Source organism: Spinacia oleracea, chromosome 5, assembly GCF_020520425.1.
Source record: "Spinacia oleracea cultivar Varoflay chromosome 5, BTI_SOV_V1, whole genome shotgun sequence".
NCBI lineage: Eukaryota > Viridiplantae > Streptophyta > Magnoliopsida > Caryophyllales > Amaranthaceae > Spinacia > Spinacia oleracea.
The window spans coordinates 21,323,280-21,341,650 of record NC_079491.1 but is presented as its reverse complement, the minus strand read 5'-3'; the positions used below and the strand labels follow the sequence as shown (position 1 = coordinate 21,341,650).

Here is an 18,371-nt window from a genome sequence, read left to right as displayed (position 1 = left end):
GAAAAATGACTTTGAGTTCCCAAAATCCAAGCAAAAGTTAACTACTATTCATGAAATTACAAGAAAAAAGGAAATTAATCAATTTAACCTCAACAATCACTTAGATTTCCCAAAAAACACAAAAATGAACAACTATGCAAGAAATTATCAGGAAAAAAACCCAAAACAGAAAGCAAGAAAATTAGCAAATATCATAGTTTCGATTCTAAATATTTGCTCATTGTGTCTAAATGAGCAAATATTATAGTTTCGATTCTAAATATTTGCTCATTGTGTCTAAATGAGCAAATATTATAGTTTTTCGATTCTAAATATTTGCTCATTATGTCTAAATGAGCAAATATTAACGTTTGGATTTTAAATATTTGCTCATTGTTTCTAAATGAGTAAATATTAAGGTTCGGATTTTAAATTTTTGCTCATTGTTTCTAAATGAGCAAATATTAAATTTCGATTCTAAATATTTGTTCATTGTGTCTAAATGAGCAAATATTATAGTTTCGATTCTAAATATTTGCTCATTGTGTCTAAATGAGCAAATATTATAGTTTCGAATCTAAATATTTGCTCATTGTGTCTAAATGAGCAAATATTATAGTTTTTCGATTCTAAATATTTGCTCATTATGTATAAATGAGCAAATATTATAGTTTTTCGATTCTAAATATTTGCTCATGTCTAAATGAGCAAATATTATAGTTTTTCGATTCTAAATATTTGCTCATTATGTCTAAATGAGCAAATATTAAAGTTCGGATTTTAAATTTTTGCTCATTGTTTCTAAATGAGCAAATATTAAGGTTCGGATTTTAAAATTTTGCTCATTGTTTCTAGATGAGCAAATATTAAAGTTCGGATTTTAAATTTTTTTCTTATTGTTTCTGAATGAGCAAATATTATAGTTTCGATTCTAAATATTTGTTCATTGTATGTAATGAGCAAATATTATAGTTTTGATTCTAAATATTTGCTCATTGTGTAAATGAGCAAATATTAAAGTTCGGATTTTAAATATTTTCTCATTGTTTTTATATGAGCACATATTAAAGTTCGGATTTTAAAATTTTGGTCATTGTTTCTAAATGAGAAAATATTAAATTTCGATTCTAAATATTTGCTCATTGTGTCTAAATGAGCAAATATTATAGTTTCGATTCTAAATATTTGCTCATTGGTCTAAATGAGCAAATATTATAGTTTCGGTTCTAAATATTTGCTCATTGTGTCTAAATGAGCAAATATTATAGTTTTTCGATTCTAAATATTTGCTCATTATGTCTAAATGAGCAAATATTAAAGTTCGGATTATAAATTTTTGCTCATTATTTCTAAATGAGAAAATATTAAGGTTCGGATTTTTAATTTTTGCTCATTGTTTCTAAATGAGCAAATATTAAAGTTCGGATTTTAATTTTTTTTCTTATTGTTTCTGAATGAGAAAATATTATAGTTTCGATTCTAAATATTTGCTCATTATGTCATAATGAGCAAATATTATAGTTTCGATTCTAAATATTTGCTAATTGTCTAAATGAGCAAATATTAAAGTTCGGATTTTAAATTTTTGCTCATTGTTTCTAAATGAGCAAATATTAAAGTTCGGATTTTAAATTTTGCTCATTGTGTCTAAATGTGCAAATATTAAAGTCCGATTTTAAACTTTTGCTCATTGTTTCAAAATGAGCAAATATTATAGTTTCGATTTTAAGAAGGTGTTGCGACTTAGCACCACGATTGCTTCCGGCATCCTTTTCCATAAGAAGTCATACGCGACTTCTTGTTGCAGCCGTGCAAGTTGAAGACACACATGTCCAACTTTGTCAAATCAAATGCACAGAACCATGTTGCATTTCAAAGCTTGTTATTCTAGATTTTCAATTGGACAAGTAAGTTCAGCAGAAACGCTATGGACTGTCTGGGTAACCAGCTTCTCTACGCCCTGTATATAAAGATGGCTTATGCACCTGCTTCCGGATACCTAATATGTTGCTGCTGCTGCAACTCCTCATCTGCATTCCTAAAAAATTGCTAGTATTAAAATGTCATTCACGACAACCTGTTATTACTGAAATTAGGAGCACCAGTAAAGAATTTGCTAACATTAAAATGTCATTCACTGAGTTTTTTGTACTCTTTGTTCCAAAGATTCAGAAGAGAAAAAAAAAAACCAATATGTAGAATCAGTATTCTGCAACAAAAACTACTTCATATTACATGAACCACTCTTACTCAAATCAGAAACAACTCAATGAAGGAACCATGATTTTGCGATATGACTTTCTTGTTTCTTCTACAGATTTTGGTTATGATTGTGAATGATGGAATCAAATTCATTGCCAAAGATGGCAGTCCTGTTCCGAATGTCTAGTGCATCAAAGTTTGCCAAACCTCACGGCCTTAGCTTATCAAATCCGAACTGAAAGGAAAATGGTATGAACTGATGCAGAAAATAAACTGAGAAAATAAACTGACGTAGAAACAGAAAGGCTTGGTTTGTGCAGGCGAACTTGGTTTGATAAGATTTATAGTTTGCTCATTTGCACACAAAGAATCAAGGTAGGATTTTACGGAAGGGTAGTCTGTAAGAAAAATTGGCACCTCCCTCGCGGACAAACAATAACTACTTTATCAAGACCTCCCTCGCACACAAACAATAACTACTCGATAACATATCATATTCTTTCTGATATTTCTTCATTCACAGTCAAATTTATGAATTTCGCTCATAATCTTAATTGCTCATTTACGCAAAACATGAGCAAATTAGCAAGAGTTGTTGAAATTAGCAAAACACAGATCATATTATATTTTTGCTCATTTACTCCTTTTTTTTTGGGTGCTTAAACCCCCAACTTTACAAACTCCAACAACAGGGCTTAAACCCACACTTTAAGAAATTCAACAACAGGGCTTAAACCCCCACGAAATTCTACATGAGCAAATACAAAGTATACAATTTCGCAATCAAAATTTACTAGTTTTGCAATCATTTGAATGGTGCTTATACCCACACTTTAAAATAATACAACATGGCTTAAACCCCGAAAATTCAACATGAGCACATCCAAATTTAACAATTTCGGAATCAAAATTTAACAATTTCGCAATGAAAGTTCACTAATTTCGCAGTCAAATTTTTCTAATTGGTTCAATTTGTAATTGTTTCAATAATTTTGAAAGCCTAATTTCAAAATTTAAAAGTAATTGATTACAACAAATAGAACAAAATACCTTCATGTTGGGGAACGGTTGACATCAATTCAGAAATTTCGTTTGGCGAGAAGATGAACAATTGATTAATGAGAGTAGAGAGCTTTAATGTCCGCCATAAAAGAGTAGTCCGCAAGCAGAAGGAGGGAAAATCTTGTTTGAGTAATTGCCTGGGTTTGGTTTATGCGTTCTTTATTTTTATTTTTCACGTGCTAATCTGGCCGTCTGATCTATTTTATGTGGACGGCTTAGATCGCTTCTAATTTTTCTCATTATAAAGATCTTCTCATTGGAGGGGGACCCTCTATATATATATATATATATATATATATATATATATATATATATATATATATATATATATATATATATATATTTACTACTCCCTCCATTCCTTTATGTTGTTCCCATAAAGAATGTTGGGGGGTTTTTAAGAAAACTGAATCTTTGTTTGTATTGGGATACGAGTAATGATTGGATGTAAGAATAATGATTATGTGTAAGAGATTGAATAATGTAAAGAGAGAGAAAGTATTAAATTAATTGGGGGAAAAGTAGATATTTATTAAAGTATTGAATAAATCAACAACCAATTTGAGTCACATGGGCTGGGGGACCCAACAGAAAAGATCACCAACCAATCATATTACAAGAGTCACGTTTTTTTTTGGGTGAAAAATTTTCCCAAATTTCTGACCCCCCTTTTTCCCTCCAAAAGTTCCATGAAAATTTCCCAACAAATTAAACATTGACTTAGTTTTTCCCTCCAAATTTTTGAGGGAATGTAAAAGTGATTTGCCTTTATAAATAGGGTCACTTTTCCCAAAAAAGACCAAAATTCTGATCCAACTCATGTTCAATAAATACAAGGACACACCAAATATTCTTCTTCAATTCAGCATTAAAGAGCTAAAAAATAGGGGACTTAATGGCTTCAGATCAAGAGGAAGACGATTTTCTCGGTTTTTCTGATGATGAAGGCGACGACATTAACTCCGATCCTGACTCGGACGAAGGTGATGATGCTGATGACTTAGTACAAGCTTCTGAAAATATTGCTGCTGATTTTGGGGACTTTGAAGATGTACAACATGTACCAGAAGTAGAAGGGGAAGTGCAACAGCAAAATACCAACTTTCAAGAGGTACCATTTCTTTTTGATTTGAACTTTCCACCACCATCAGAAAATGCATCACCTCATCATCAAAAAACAGCAACACACACAACAGATCATCACAAGCCTAGGACTCCAAGAATAAATAATGAATTGAGGCTAGAAATATTGGTGTTCCTGCTAAATAGAAAGATTCCAGATTCAGAAACTCTGTTGTATGGGGCAATAAGGGATGCAGTCATAGAATTTGATTACACCAGAAGAACCATAGGCAAAATATGGGGCAAAGCAAAGAAACAGAAGGCAACAATGAACTCATATATTGTGCAAAGCTAGTATCACAGATGTGGAAGGAAAAAGGTTCAAGTCTCCTATGACTCAATTGCACAAATAGGCATGGGGGGCAGAACATGCATCATAGATCTTGCAAGAATGCTCAATTTGGGACCAACAACAGTATGGAGGCTCATCAAGAGGAAAATTATTAAGCCACACTCAAGTCCCTTGCATCCAGGCATTTCAGAAGCATGCAAAATGGCAAGGATAAGGTGGGCACTCAGACTGATAATGGATTACACTATACCACAAGAACCAACATATAACAACATGTATGACTTCATTCATATTGATGAGAAGTGGTTTTATTTGACTAAAAAAAACCAGAGAGTTTATCTTGCAAACAATGAACCCTATCCACACAGAAGTGCAAGTTCAAGAACCAAGATACCAAAATTCATGTTCATGACAGCAGTAGCCAGACCAAGGTAGGGGTGAAAATGGAGAATGTGAATTTGATGGTAAATTAGGCATATTTCCATTCACAAATGCAATTGCAGCCAAGAGGACATCAAAAAACAGAGTAAAGGGGATCATTGAAACAAAGCCAGTGAAGTCTGTAAATCAAATAGAAACAAGGGCAATGATGATCAACAAGCTACTTCCAGCAATCAAGGCTAAGTGCCACCACATGAAGGGGAAAAGGTCATCTATATTATTCAAGATAATGCAAAGGCACATATATTGCAAAATGATCCTGAATGGCAACTACACTACAAACAAGATGGGTTCACTTTTGTGTTGACTCAACAGCCAGCAAACAGTCCAGATTGCAACATCTTGGACTTGAGATTTTTCAGGTCAATACAATCACTTATGCACAAGAAAATGCCTGAAATTGTGGAGGACTTAAGTGGAGTAGTGTATGATTCTTTTAATGAGTTGCATCCTAAGACATTGTCTAATGTGTGGATGACATTACAGTTTGTTTCTAATGAGATTCTAAAACACAAAGGCAACAATGATTACCAACTTCCACACAACAAGAAGAAGATTCTAGAAGATGAAGGCATACTGCCAGAGCAAGTCAAGGCACCTATATGGGCAGTTAATGAATGCATGCAACTCTATGATGAATGGAAAGCAAACCAGTGAAGCAAAGAGCAAACAAGTAGATAACTTTTTGTGTTTTGGGGACATGTTTTGAAATTGACAAGTACAACCAATGTTTCACTTTTGTAAGCTTAAATGCAAGCATAACATGTAGGCAAAACATTTTGTAAGCATATCTTTTGGAAGCATCAATGAATGAATCTCATGTTTAAGTTTATTCAAGTTTGTTTTAATCATTCTTATTCACATCACTATTATTCACATGCTGAGATTTATAAGCACAGGCAATAAACACTATGATTCATCACTATTATTCACATGAATATAAACACTTTCAATATGAACAAGGCAGCAGAAGAATGGCATGAACAAGGCAGAAGTGGCAAAACAAGAACAATGCAGAAGTGGCAAAACAAGAACAAGGCAGAAGTGGCAAAACAAGAACAAGGCAGAAGTGGCAAAACAATAACAAGGCAGAAGAGGCAAAACAAGAACAAGGCAGCAGAAGCAAAACAATAACAAGGCAGCAGAGGCAAGGGGACAACAAGGCAGCAGAGGCAAGGGGACAACAAGGCAGCAGAAGCAAGGCAAGAACAAGGCAACATTTTCATCATTGATAACACATGATGGAAATTAAAACATGGCAGCAGAGGCAAGGCAAGAACAAGGCAGCAGAGGCAAGGGGACATGCAAACATTAATATCCTCTTGTTATTCTCAGTTATAAGGGAACAAGGCAGCAGAGGCAAGGGTCCATCTAGTTGTTATTCTCAGTTATAAGTTGTTTTTCATCATTGAATCTTATGACATTAATATCCTCTTGCCCAATGGAGCAAATTACTAACACACTTTAAAAATGTTAAGGAAACTGACTCCATTAAGCAAAGGATATTAAGGGCCTAAGAAACTCAGGACATACAAATTCGCAACTCTAAACACATCGGCTTCGAAGTGGAAAGAAAGAATAAAATCACATCATTTTCAGATGGAAATTCTTCCCACTCCGAAACCGATGCGTCAAAAGAAGTAAAATTTGACTTAAACAACCATTTCATCATTGATAACACATGAAAGACAAGACAAGAACAAGGCAGCAGAGGCAAGGTAGTGAATTACAACATGAATGATCAAGGGGACATAATTTATTCATTGTTGTTATTCTCAGTTATAAGTTGTTTTTCATAATTGAAGCTTATGACATTAATATCCTACTCCCAAATGGAGCAAATTACTAACACAATTTAAAAAGATTAAGGAAACTGACTCCATTTGACAGAGGATACTAAGGGCCCAAGAAACTCAGGACATACAAAATCACAACTCTAAACACATCGGCTTCTAAATGGAAATAAATATTAATATCACATCATTTTCAGATGGAAATTATTCCCACTTAGAAACCGATGCGTCAAAAGAAGTAAAATTTGACTAAAACAACCATTTCATCATTGATAACACATGAAATATGCCTCACATAAACAAACTGTTCTTAAAGAATCATAAATATCTCAGAATGTCCCCAAAAATCATTGAATCAAACCCTTTCCAATTAAACTTAGCTCCTGAAAAACATCATGGATGCTAATGGTGCATGAGTTTGATTGAAAAACATAGGGTTTGACACTCATAAAATGAAGACTCATCACAGATGCTAACAATGCACAAGGCAAGAATGCACAAGGTTTGAATATCATTAACCCCACAATCATACATGTTGTTTTGCAAGACATTAATTGCCTCTCCCGTCTAATGCCAATTTATATGTGAAGGATTCAATTTCATTGTATCCTAACACATTAAAACTGGCAAAAGACCGGAAAGCCAAAACAAATCACTAACACAACATATCTAACATGACATAAGATCTCAGAATGTCCCCAAGCATCATTGACACAAACCCTATCCCCTAACACTTAGCTCCGAAAGAGCATCAATGATGCTAATGGTGCACAAGTGGTATTGGAACATTGGATTTGAGTCTCAGCAAATGATGACTCATCACAGATCAAACATAACAATAACAATCAGCAATGCATCAAATGAAAACATAGGGTTGAACCTCATCAAATGAAAGACTCATCACAGACCTCTACTGATTCATGGGACATCAATCATTAAGCACATCATTAACATGTAGGGTTTCATTTCTCAGACATATTGACACACATCATTGATCAACTAGTTTCAATACTATTATATCTTTAACATTCTTCTGCCAAATGGAATGATTGATATTCACATTTGATTGTGTGAAATGACATTCACTCCGTTTGACAGAAGAAGTTAAAGGACAATTATTAAAACATAGATCTCAAAATATCAACAATTACATCATTGAACATCACAAACCTCCTAATATTGATCTCAGAATGTCCCCAAGCATCATTGAAACAAATCCAAACCACAAACACTTAGCGCCCGAGAAATATCATTAATGATACTAATGGCAGCACGAGCATTTGTGGTTAATAAGACTTGTTCCTCAGCATTAAAAAGACTCATCGTCGATCACAAACAATAAAGGGACATTACTTTATCCTAAAGGGACATACTTGGACATTAAGCATTCAACACAAGGCCACATTGAGAGGACTTAAATAACTCAAAGTATTTCCCCAAATTATATTCATTTCATGCATTTACTAATCCAAAACATAGGTGTACTGATCCAATCTCATACTCACCAAAGCAACATATTCATCAGACAGACAACATACCAAAAAACAGGGGACATTAAGCCATCAAACCATACAATAAATATCTAACATCAACATCCATACAACAAATCACAACATCATTATCTAACATCAACATCCATATCATTATCAGGGGACATTATCAATATCATTATACCAACATCATTATCTAACATCAACATCCATACAACAAATCACAACATCATCATCCAAACAACAAATCACAACATCATCATCCAAACAACAACACCCCTGGCCAACAACAGATCACAGTTGTTGGCATCCACCTTATGACTCCACAACTAGCCAGCATTTAATAAAATTTAAAAGGAAGAAAGGAGACAGACTTATCTAAGCATCATCAGATGCTGAAGCCGATTTTTTTCCCTTTTCAACTTTCTTTGAGGAGGGATAACCAGATGAACATTGCCCGGGAGACCCAACAGCATCTCCATTCTCATTTTCACACTCTCCAACATACACCAGATCAAATGAATCAGACCCACTTGGTTCCTTGCAATCAATAGGGGACAAACAACATGATTAGTGCCATCATATAATAACAGGGGACCATGAATTAAAATCAGATCAACATTTCACACCATTATCAATCAAAAATTAATCCGATTTAATCCAACAACTCAAAATAAAGTTCCAAATAATTTCAGATCACCATGGTTACCACATGCAATGAGATAAATGAGAGCAAACCACCAAAAAAATCCCATTAAAATCCAATAAATGTTGTAAAATTCCAAATAAATTTCCAAATACATCCAGATCCCATTTTTTACCACATGCAATGGGAAAACAGAGCAACAAATCACATAAATATTCCGATTTAATTCAAATAATTTCCAAATATATCCAAATAATTTCATAACTCAATTTTTAAAAACATGCAATGAGAAAACAGAGCACAAAATAACATAAAAAGACTGATTTATTCAACAAATCTCCAAAAAATTCCCAACAAATTCGAAATAATATCAGATCTGCAATTTTAACACATGCAATGGGAAATCAGAGCAACATATCCAATAAATAATCCGAGTACAATGAACACTCCAAATAATCCCAAAATTTATCAAATCCCACATTTTTAGACATGCAAACAAACTTGATTAAATTTTTAGATAACACTGACATAAAAACCCTAAATAAATCGCAAAAAATCAAAAGTAATACCTCATCGGAATCTCCTTCACCGAAAAAACGCAGATCTGAGGGTGTGGGTTTCCGATCGTCATATTTTGACTCAACCTCCTCCCCTGGCTCCACTTCCCTCTTCTCAAACCATTCTTTCAAATAGTTTCGAGTACTCGTATTTTCTTTTTGGGCCATATAAAGATTGTTTTTATACTCGCCGGAGTAGGAATGCTCGTTGTTGGGACAGTTGCTCTTGGATCCCCAATCACAGTTGGAATCGGGGATTCTTTGACCGGAAGTTCCCACCCCAGAATCACCTCGAGTTCTAGACAAAGAAGAACCCATCACGATCCAGAAAAACAAAGATAGACAACACAATCAGCGACGATTATGGACCAAAAAGGGGACAAAAACAGAGGGGATCTGCTCGGAATATGATTCCGAGTAATTTTTATGAAAGAATTTATGCGAAAACGTTTCAGATTTGAGAGATTTGGAGAGGAAAACCCAGAACAGAGGCGGAAAACCTAGGTTTTTCTCAAGAACAGGGGAGGGTTTTGAAGAGAGAGAGAGAGAGAGAGAGAGAAATAAGAGAGAGAGAGAGAGAGAGAGAGAGAGAGAGATCGGAAGAGGTGAGAGAGAGTAAATCAGAATGAGAGAGGGTGAGTGAAATGAGAGAAAGGGACGGTTTATAAAGTGGGGTGGGTGGGGTTAGGTTAAATAATTAAATAAGGCGGGTGGGGTAAAAGTGGGTGGGAATGGGTGGAACCTTAGGGTTTTTTGGTAAATAGTGGGGAATCTTAGGGTAAATTGGGAAAAAAACTATGGCAAAAAATAGTAAAGATTCAGTAGGGGAACAACAAAAAGAAACGCCAAAAAAGAAAATGGGAACAACAAAAAGGAATGGAGGAAGTATTATCTATTATTGAATTTTTAATTATTAATTACTATAATTTATTATTCATCATTTATTATTATTATTATTATTATTATTATTATTATTATTATTTATTAATCAATTATTTAGTTATTTAGTTATTTATTATTATTTACTAGATTTTAGCTTGTGCGATGCACGGATTCTATTAAATTGTTAAGTTAAATAAAACTTTTATATATACCACCTGCTATATTTTATTTATTAGATTAGATTAGTTTTTTATTTTATATTAAATTTCATTTTAGATTTAGTTTTTAATTATTAGAGTGTTTGAGTTGGATGAAGTTGTATATGCGTAATATTAGTAATTAATTAATAAACGTATATATGTGGCACCTAATTATTTATTTACGTGGCACTCGACTTTTTTAATTCAAAAATATTTTCGAAATCTTATTTTTCATTGGCCGTAACCATTAGATTTTCTACGTGGCGCTCTAATATTGGATTAGTGTTTGATTTTGGATTGAATTTTATTTTAAATTAGATTAGTGTTTGATTTTGGATGAATTTTATTTTACATTTATTTTTTAATTATTAAAGTGTTTGATTTTGGATGGATTTGTATATATTAGTAATTAATTCATTAAGTATTCATGTGACACCTAATTAATTATCTACGTGGCACTCGGTTTTTTTAATTCAAAATAAATTAGAAATTGTATTTTTCATTGGACGAACCATTACATTTCCTACGTGACGCTCTAATAATTCAGCAAATATGCCTCCTTTATATATATAATATATAATATGGAGTATTAGATTACGTACTAAGTATTATAGAAAAAATAAAAAATAAAAAATTGATATTTTGAAATGATAAACTAATAAGGTGAATCAAATATGTTGGACCATATATATTTGAATTTGTTCAATTGTTCAATTGTTCAATACTAATTGTAGCATGTAAAGTTTCATATTTTCCAAAACAACCATCTATAAGGATTTTTTATTTTATTTTTGAAAATGGTTATGTTTTGAAAGTATATAATAATACGTGTATGAAGACATATCTAATCAGACATCAATAGACCATAAGTTTGCATATTATGTATGAATTTTACAGCTGATCGAAAGGGAGTATGTAAGTATGTAACAAAATAATATAAAATTTATATTTGGATGAATTTAATTATTAAAGTGTTTGATTTTGGATGGAGTTGTATATATTAGTAATTAATTAATTAAAATGTCTATGTGGCACCTTATAATTATCTACGTGGTACTTGATTTTTTTAATTCAAAAATAAATTAGAAATCTTATTATACACTTAAAATATCGACAAAAGGGTTGTTACAAAAGGAATCCAAATAGATAATAAAAAACCGGACAAAATCGAAGAGGTGTTTTCAAAACCGGTTGGGCCGGTTTCTCATAACCGGTCAGGCGCGAATGCAATCATAATTATTCATAAATTATGACTTTCTCAAAATCGGTCTGGTTTGAAAAACCGGCCGGTTTTCGGTGCAATTTCACCAAAGTCATTTCAACTCCGATTTTCCACTTACACTCAAAACCGGTTGGTGCACTTTTTCAAGCTTTAAATTCTAGATTATACGAAGTACTTGTTTGTAGAATTGTTATCCCACTTTTTGGACTAACGACGTAACCGCACTAACGTTTGACCATGTCGTGTCAACCAGGTTCTGTCGTGTCGCAGGTAAGCATAGTTCCAGGAAGATACGTCCGACGTGGCGTCGTACGACGAGGCATAGACGACGAAGGACAGACGACAAGGCGCAAGAACGTAGAGACGCGTCGTCTCTGGGCAGGCCAATAAAGATAAGTTAACCTAAAGCCCACGATGGGCAGCGCCGTCATGATAGCAGGAACGAGTCCAAGGCATGCGCGAGAAGCGTGGAGTCAGTTGAAGACCAAAGAAACGTGCAACAAAGATATCCCTATCTTTGTGGGATTCTCTCAACCAACCAGACCGTTGGAAAATTCCTATAAAAGGACGAAGACGAAGACAAACGGGGGACAAAAACTGAAGCTCTCATACTCTCAAGCCATAAAGGCATTCAAATCATTCTTGTATTCGTTATTTATATTTTGTTACATTGATTTCTAGAATAAGATACAAAAAATCATATAGGAAACTTAGTGGATTGATAGCCTCATAGCTATCCGCGGTTTTTTACCTTATTCCTGGGTTTTCCGCGTCAACACTTCTCTGTGTCGTGTCTCTCTTTGTCTTCCCTTATTTGATTATCGCTTAGTTAGTGTCGACCTAAGCCAAAGATCGCCCCTAGACGAAATTTGGCATAAACAGTTTGGCGCCGTCTGTGGGGACATTAACTAGGTTTCACGCAAAATCACCCTACACACCATGACTACTAAAGAGATGACGCTCGCAGAGATGAAAGCGGCCTACGAGAAGGCCCAAGCAGAGCTGGCCCAAGAAAGGGCCTCCATTGAAAACCTCCAGAAGGAGCTCGAATCCGTGAAAAGTAACAAGCATCAATCGCGTTACAAGCCAGGTGCAAAACCGAAGAAGTTGATATTCGAGATGATTGGCGACTCTGAAGACCTGTCCGACGGCGAGGAGCCACATGAGGAAAAGGATGAAGCAATACCGGACCCCGTCACCAAGCGCCTAAATAAGATGGAAAATCACATGAAGAAGCGATGCTCGTTGATGATGAAGCTGATGACCAAACTGCCGGGGGCACCCACGCCCGTGGAGACCGAGCCGACCGACGGGTATGCAGCATCGCCGTTCTGTGAAGCGATCGCTAGGGTGACGGTACCACACCAGCTCCGACTCCCTACCTGGACCACCCTGTATGACGGAACGTCTGATCCATACAGACACGTCAACTTCTACAAGCAGCGAATGTGGCAGATCGGCATCCCCTACGACCTGGTCGAGCCCGTCATGTGCAAATCCTTCGGAGGAACCCTCGAGGAGCAGCCCTGGAATGGCTCATGAACATAACACCTGGATCTATCTTCTGCCTGTCCGACCTCATCAACGCCTTCTACCAACAATTCGCCAGCAGTCGCCAGTTGGAGAAATAAACAAGTGACCTCTATCGGTTGGTCCAAGGAACTACCGAGTCGGTACGCGATTATTTTAACCGTTTTAATTGTGAAAAAATTAGCATAAAAAACTGTGATGTCAGGACAGCCATCGAAGCATTCAAGAGAGGTCTCGTCCCCAACTCAGAGCTGTACCGGGAACTAACCAAATATCCCTGTGCAAACTTCGAAGAAGTCAGATCGAGGGCTACGGCCCAGATGCGGATTGAAGACGACGAGATTACACGAATGGTTTCTCAGCGACCAGCAGGGGGCAGCAGCGACAGGAGGTTGTACACCCCAAGGAACAACGGCTGGAGACATCAACCATACAACCGCCAGGGTCAGGTACAAAATGTCAATCAATATGATGATACTAACAGTGTTTACAGGAATGAACGGGTCGTTTATCCCCCCATCTCCGAGTATGGCTTCAACGTCGACATCGGAGGCGTGGTAAACGCCCTTCAAAGTGTAGGTGGTACCGTCAGATGGCCTAAGAAGAGTGACAGACCAGACTCTATGAAGGACATGAGCAGGTGGTGCGACTTCCACCGCGACAATGGCCACACAACCGAGGAATGCATCTCCCTCAAAAAGGAGGTGGCGTATCTATTGAAAAGAGGCCACCTGAAGGACCTACTGAGCGACAAAGGAAAGGAGACGTACAACAAGGATAGCAGCTCCCAACCCAACCCAGCACCAAGCGGCGACCGACCAGCCCCGCCCACGTTCGAAAAAGTGGTAAACGTTATTTCTGGTGGTTCAGATATATGTGGACTAACTTCTTCTGCAGCTAAAAAAATCAACAGGGGCGAATCTGAAGCCGTCAAGGAGGGGCAGACCGAAGACGAAGTAGCACTCGACAAGTCATTAGCGGCGATGATAATAACCTTCGACGACTCAGATTCAACCGACACAATACAGGAACATCATGACGGGCTAGTCATATCGCTCCCAATAGGCAACGCTCTCATCAAAAGGATATTGATCGACAACGGCAGTTCAGCAAACGTATTGTTCCTAGAGGCTCTGCAGGAAATAGGACTAGACGAAAAAAGTATAATCAGAAGGTCGACAGTCCTAGTAGGATTCAGTGGAGAATCGCTACGTACAGTAGGAGAGATATAGCTGCCTACGTACGCAGAAGGTGTTAATGTGATGACCAAGTTCAACGTCGTCGACTGCCCATCAGCATACAACGTCATTTTGGGACGACCATGGATCCACAAAATGAAGGCGGTGCCGTCGACATACCACCAGTCAATCAAGTTCCCAACCAAATGGGGAGTCATGGAAATCAAAGGACAGCAAAGGGACGCAAAGAAATGTTATGAAACAGCGCTGAAACCATCAAAGTCATCCATCTAGCAATTACAGCCAGGGTCTACGGCAGACGACCCCGACGACCAACAGATCGACGAAATTACGCTAGATCAGGCAAAGCCAGACCAAGTAGTAAGGATCGGAGCGTCGCTGCCTGACAATATCAGAAGTCAGATAGTGTCATTCCTAAGAGAAAACTCGGACTGCTTCGCTTGGTCGCACGAGGACATGACAGGAATCAGTTCAGACATCATCACCCACAAACTCAATGTCGACCCCAACTTCAAACCAGTGAAACAGAAACGGCGAAAATTCGCGCCTGAGAGAAATAAAATCATAGACGAAGAAGTCCAAAAACTGATAGACTCCGGGAAAATCAGAGAAGTCAAATATCCAGATTGGTTAGCAAATGTCGTCGTCGTCAGTAAAAAGAATGGAAAGTGGAGAGTCTGTATCGACTTCACAGACATCAACAAAGCATGCCCTAAAGACCCATTCCCGCTGCCGCACATCGACGCCCTGGTCGACGCCACTGCTGGACACGAGCTACTAACATTTATGGACGCCTACTCCGGATACAACCAGATCCTTATGCACCCAGACGACCAGGAGAAAACATCTTTTGTAACAGACAGAGGTATTTATTGTTATAAAGTCATGCCTTTTGGTCTTAAAAATGCAGGTGCAACGTACCAGCGATTGGTCAACAAAATGTTCAAAGACCAACTTGGAGACACGATGGAGGTCTACATCGACGACATGCTAGTAAAATCAAGGAAGGCCGACGACCATATCGAACACCTACGACAATCCTTCGACATATTGAGAAAATACGGTATGAAACTCAACCCAACTAAATGTTCTTTCGGAGTGTCTGCAGGGAAATTTTTAGGTTACATCGTCACCCAAAGAGGAATCGAGGCTAGCCCCGACCAGGTGCGCGCAATCATCAACATTCAACCCCCCAGTAACATAAAAGAGGTACAACGCTTGACAGGAAGAGTGGCGGCACCAAATCGTTTTATCTCGCGGTCGTCGGACAAGTGTCGTCTATTCTACGACGTCTTGCGTAAAAATAAAGGTTTTGACTGGTCCGACGACCACGAAGCAGCCTTGCAAAACCTCAAAAAATACATGATGTCGCCACCCCTCCTGTCCAAACCCAAAGAAGGCGAAGTCCTACAACTGTACCTAGCCGTCAGCTCCACAGCAGTCAGCGCGGTCCTAGCCCGAGAAGACGAAACGCAACAGCTACCTATTTACTACATAAGTAAGTCGCTACTAGAAGCGGAAACCAGGTATTCCTCCCTCGAAAAACTCGTTTTAGCACTCGTTACTGCAGCTAGAAAACTAAGGCATTATTTCCAAACTCACCAAATAGTGGTGATGACTAATTATCCAATCAAGTCTGTGATGCGTAGACCAGAACTAACAGGTCGAATGGAGAAATGGACGATGGCGCTAGGAAGCTTCGACATCAAATACCAACCAAGAACGACGGTGAAATCGCAGGCACTAGCAGACTTTGTGGCAGACTTTAGCCCCGACCTGGAGAAAATAGCGGACGACGAAGTCAAACTCATCAATAACGTAGAAGAGATATGGACGCTCTTCGTCGACGGCTCGTCTAACTTTCGCGGTGCAGGTCTAGGCGTCGTGCTAAAGTCACCACAAGGGGACATGATAGCACAAGCCATATGCTGCGACTTCAAAGCGACAAACAACGAAGCAGAATACGAGGCATTAATCGCCGGGTTGACGCTAGCTGAAAAATTGGGGGCAAGTGGACTCAACATCTTTAGCGACTCACAATTAATCGTCAACCAGATCAACGGCGACTACGAGGCTAAAGACCTGAAAATGACCTTGTACCTCGAAAAAGCAAAAAAACTAGCCTCCAAATTCAAACCCCTCTCCATTAAACAAGTTCCACGAGACCTGAACACGCAAGCCGACGCCCTTGCCAACCTAGGATCCGCACTCAGAAAGTCGCCATTCTCGACCATACCTCTAGTACACCTATTGTCACCCGCTATTGAAAAAGACATACCCCAAGATGCCAGCCTCGTCCTATCAACCACAAACACCGACAGCTGGACCAAGCCCATCCTCGACTACCTAACACATGAAACCCTACCCGACGACAAGCTCGAAGCCAGGAAGATACTTTTCAAAGCTTCACGATATGTTATTTTGCAGGGTATATTATTTAAAAGATCAGCGAACGGAATGTTGATGCGATGCGCAGAAAAAACAGAATGGGAAAGACTACAAAAGCAATACCACGAAGGAGAATGTGGCGGACATGAAGGAGGACGAAGCCTGTCAACCGGAATCAAAAGAAACGGATACTATTGGCCAACGATGCTCAAGGACGCAATGAGGTACGTAGCTAAGTGCGACAAATGTCAACGACACGCAGGTATGACACATAAACCATCTGAATTTTTACACCCCACCTTAACTCCGTGGCCTTTCATGAAATGGGGAATGGACATCGTCGGTAAACTACCCGTCGCCCCAGGACAAAAGGTCTTCATGCTCGCTCTAACAGATTATTTTTCTAAGTGGATAGAAGCAGGTGCGTTCCAACAAGTAAGAGACAAAGAGGTATGTTCGTTCATATGGACTAACATTATATGCAGATTCGGAGTGCCATCAGAAATCATATGCGACAACGGATCCCAATTCATCAGCGACAAGACTAGGGCTTTCTGCAAGACGTGGAACATTGAGCTAAAGACGTCAACGCCAAGATACCCCAAGCAAATGGACAGGCGGAATCCAGCAACAAAACAATCATCGCATCACTAAAAAAGCGGCTGGACGATAAGAAGGGACGATGGGCAGAAGAGCTGCCATCCATCCTATGGGCCAACAGGACGACGCCTAGGACGGCGACGGGACAGACTCCCTTCTCACTCGTTTACGGGTGCGAAGCAGTACTACCCCCCGAAGTGACGCTGCCCAGTGCACGATATGGACTCATGACGCCAGAGCAGAACGACGTCGAACTTAGTGAAAACCTCGACAACACAGAAGACTTCAGAGAAGCAGCGTTGATAAGAATGGCGTCACAACAGCAGATTGTGGCAAAATGCTTCAACAAAAACGTCAAAGTAAAAATGTTCAAGGAGGGCGACTGGGTGTTGCGCAAAGTGTTCCAAAACACAAAAGAATTAAACACAGGTAAACTCGCGCCAGCTTGGGAAGGACCATACTTGATCGATAAAATCGTCGGAAAGGGGGCATACAGGCTCGTCACCAAAGACGGCAAGTCGGCCCCCCGAAGCTGGAATGCTACACATCTTAAACTCTATCACTTTTAAAACATCCGTCGTAGCCAATTTTATCAGTTGTCGTACCATCGTTCCTACCTTCTTCCTTATTTTTTATCGCTTTATTTGTTTGGAATTATTACTGACTTAGGCATCGGAGGGCCGTTGGCATCCCCAACGTCCAATCCTCCTAGCAACCCATGTTTTCTTTTGCAGAAGATAACACACGACGCATGACAGAAAATGAA

General features: G+C 38.1%; 2 protein-coding genes across 2 annotated transcripts; both read left to right on the top strand.

Moving 5' to 3' along the window:
• The first annotated feature begins 4,720 nt into the window (after window positions 1-4,720).
• Window positions 4,721-5,755, top strand: LOC110804256 (uncharacterized). The gene is made up of 3 exons (XM_056829430.1): window positions 4,721-5,033; window positions 5,161-5,305; window positions 5,461-5,755. The coding sequence occupies exons 1-3, from the start codon at window positions 4,721-4,723 to the stop codon at window positions 5,753-5,755; spliced, it is 753 nt and encodes a 250-aa protein (XP_056685408.1).
• Window positions 5,756-13,768: 8,013 nt separating this feature from the next.
• On the top strand, window positions 13,769-14,650 carry LOC130461355 (uncharacterized). The gene has a single exon (XM_056829429.1). The coding sequence runs from the start codon at window positions 13,769-13,771 to the stop codon at window positions 14,648-14,650; it is 882 nt and encodes a 293-aa protein (XP_056685407.1).
• The last annotated feature ends 3,721 nt before the right edge of the window (window positions 14,651-18,371 follow it).

Bases quoted from the DNA above. Each gene is read 5' to 3' on its own strand.
- LOC110804256 (XM_056829430.1), top strand. From the start codon at position 4,721: ATGGGGGGCAGAACATGCATCATAGATCTTGCAAGAATGCTCAATTTG. The intron at 5,034-5,160 runs GTTCAAGAACCA...ATGCAATTGCAG, and splicing joins CTATCCACACAGAAGTGCAA to CCAAGAGGACATCAAAAAAC. The intron at 5,306-5,460 runs GTCATCTATATT...GAGATTTTTCAG, and splicing joins CACCACATGAAGGGGAAAAG to GTCAATACAATCACTTATGC.
- LOC130461355 (XM_056829429.1), top strand. From the start codon at position 13,769: ATGGTTTCTCAGCGACCAGCAGGGGGCAGCAGCGACAGGAGGTTGTAC.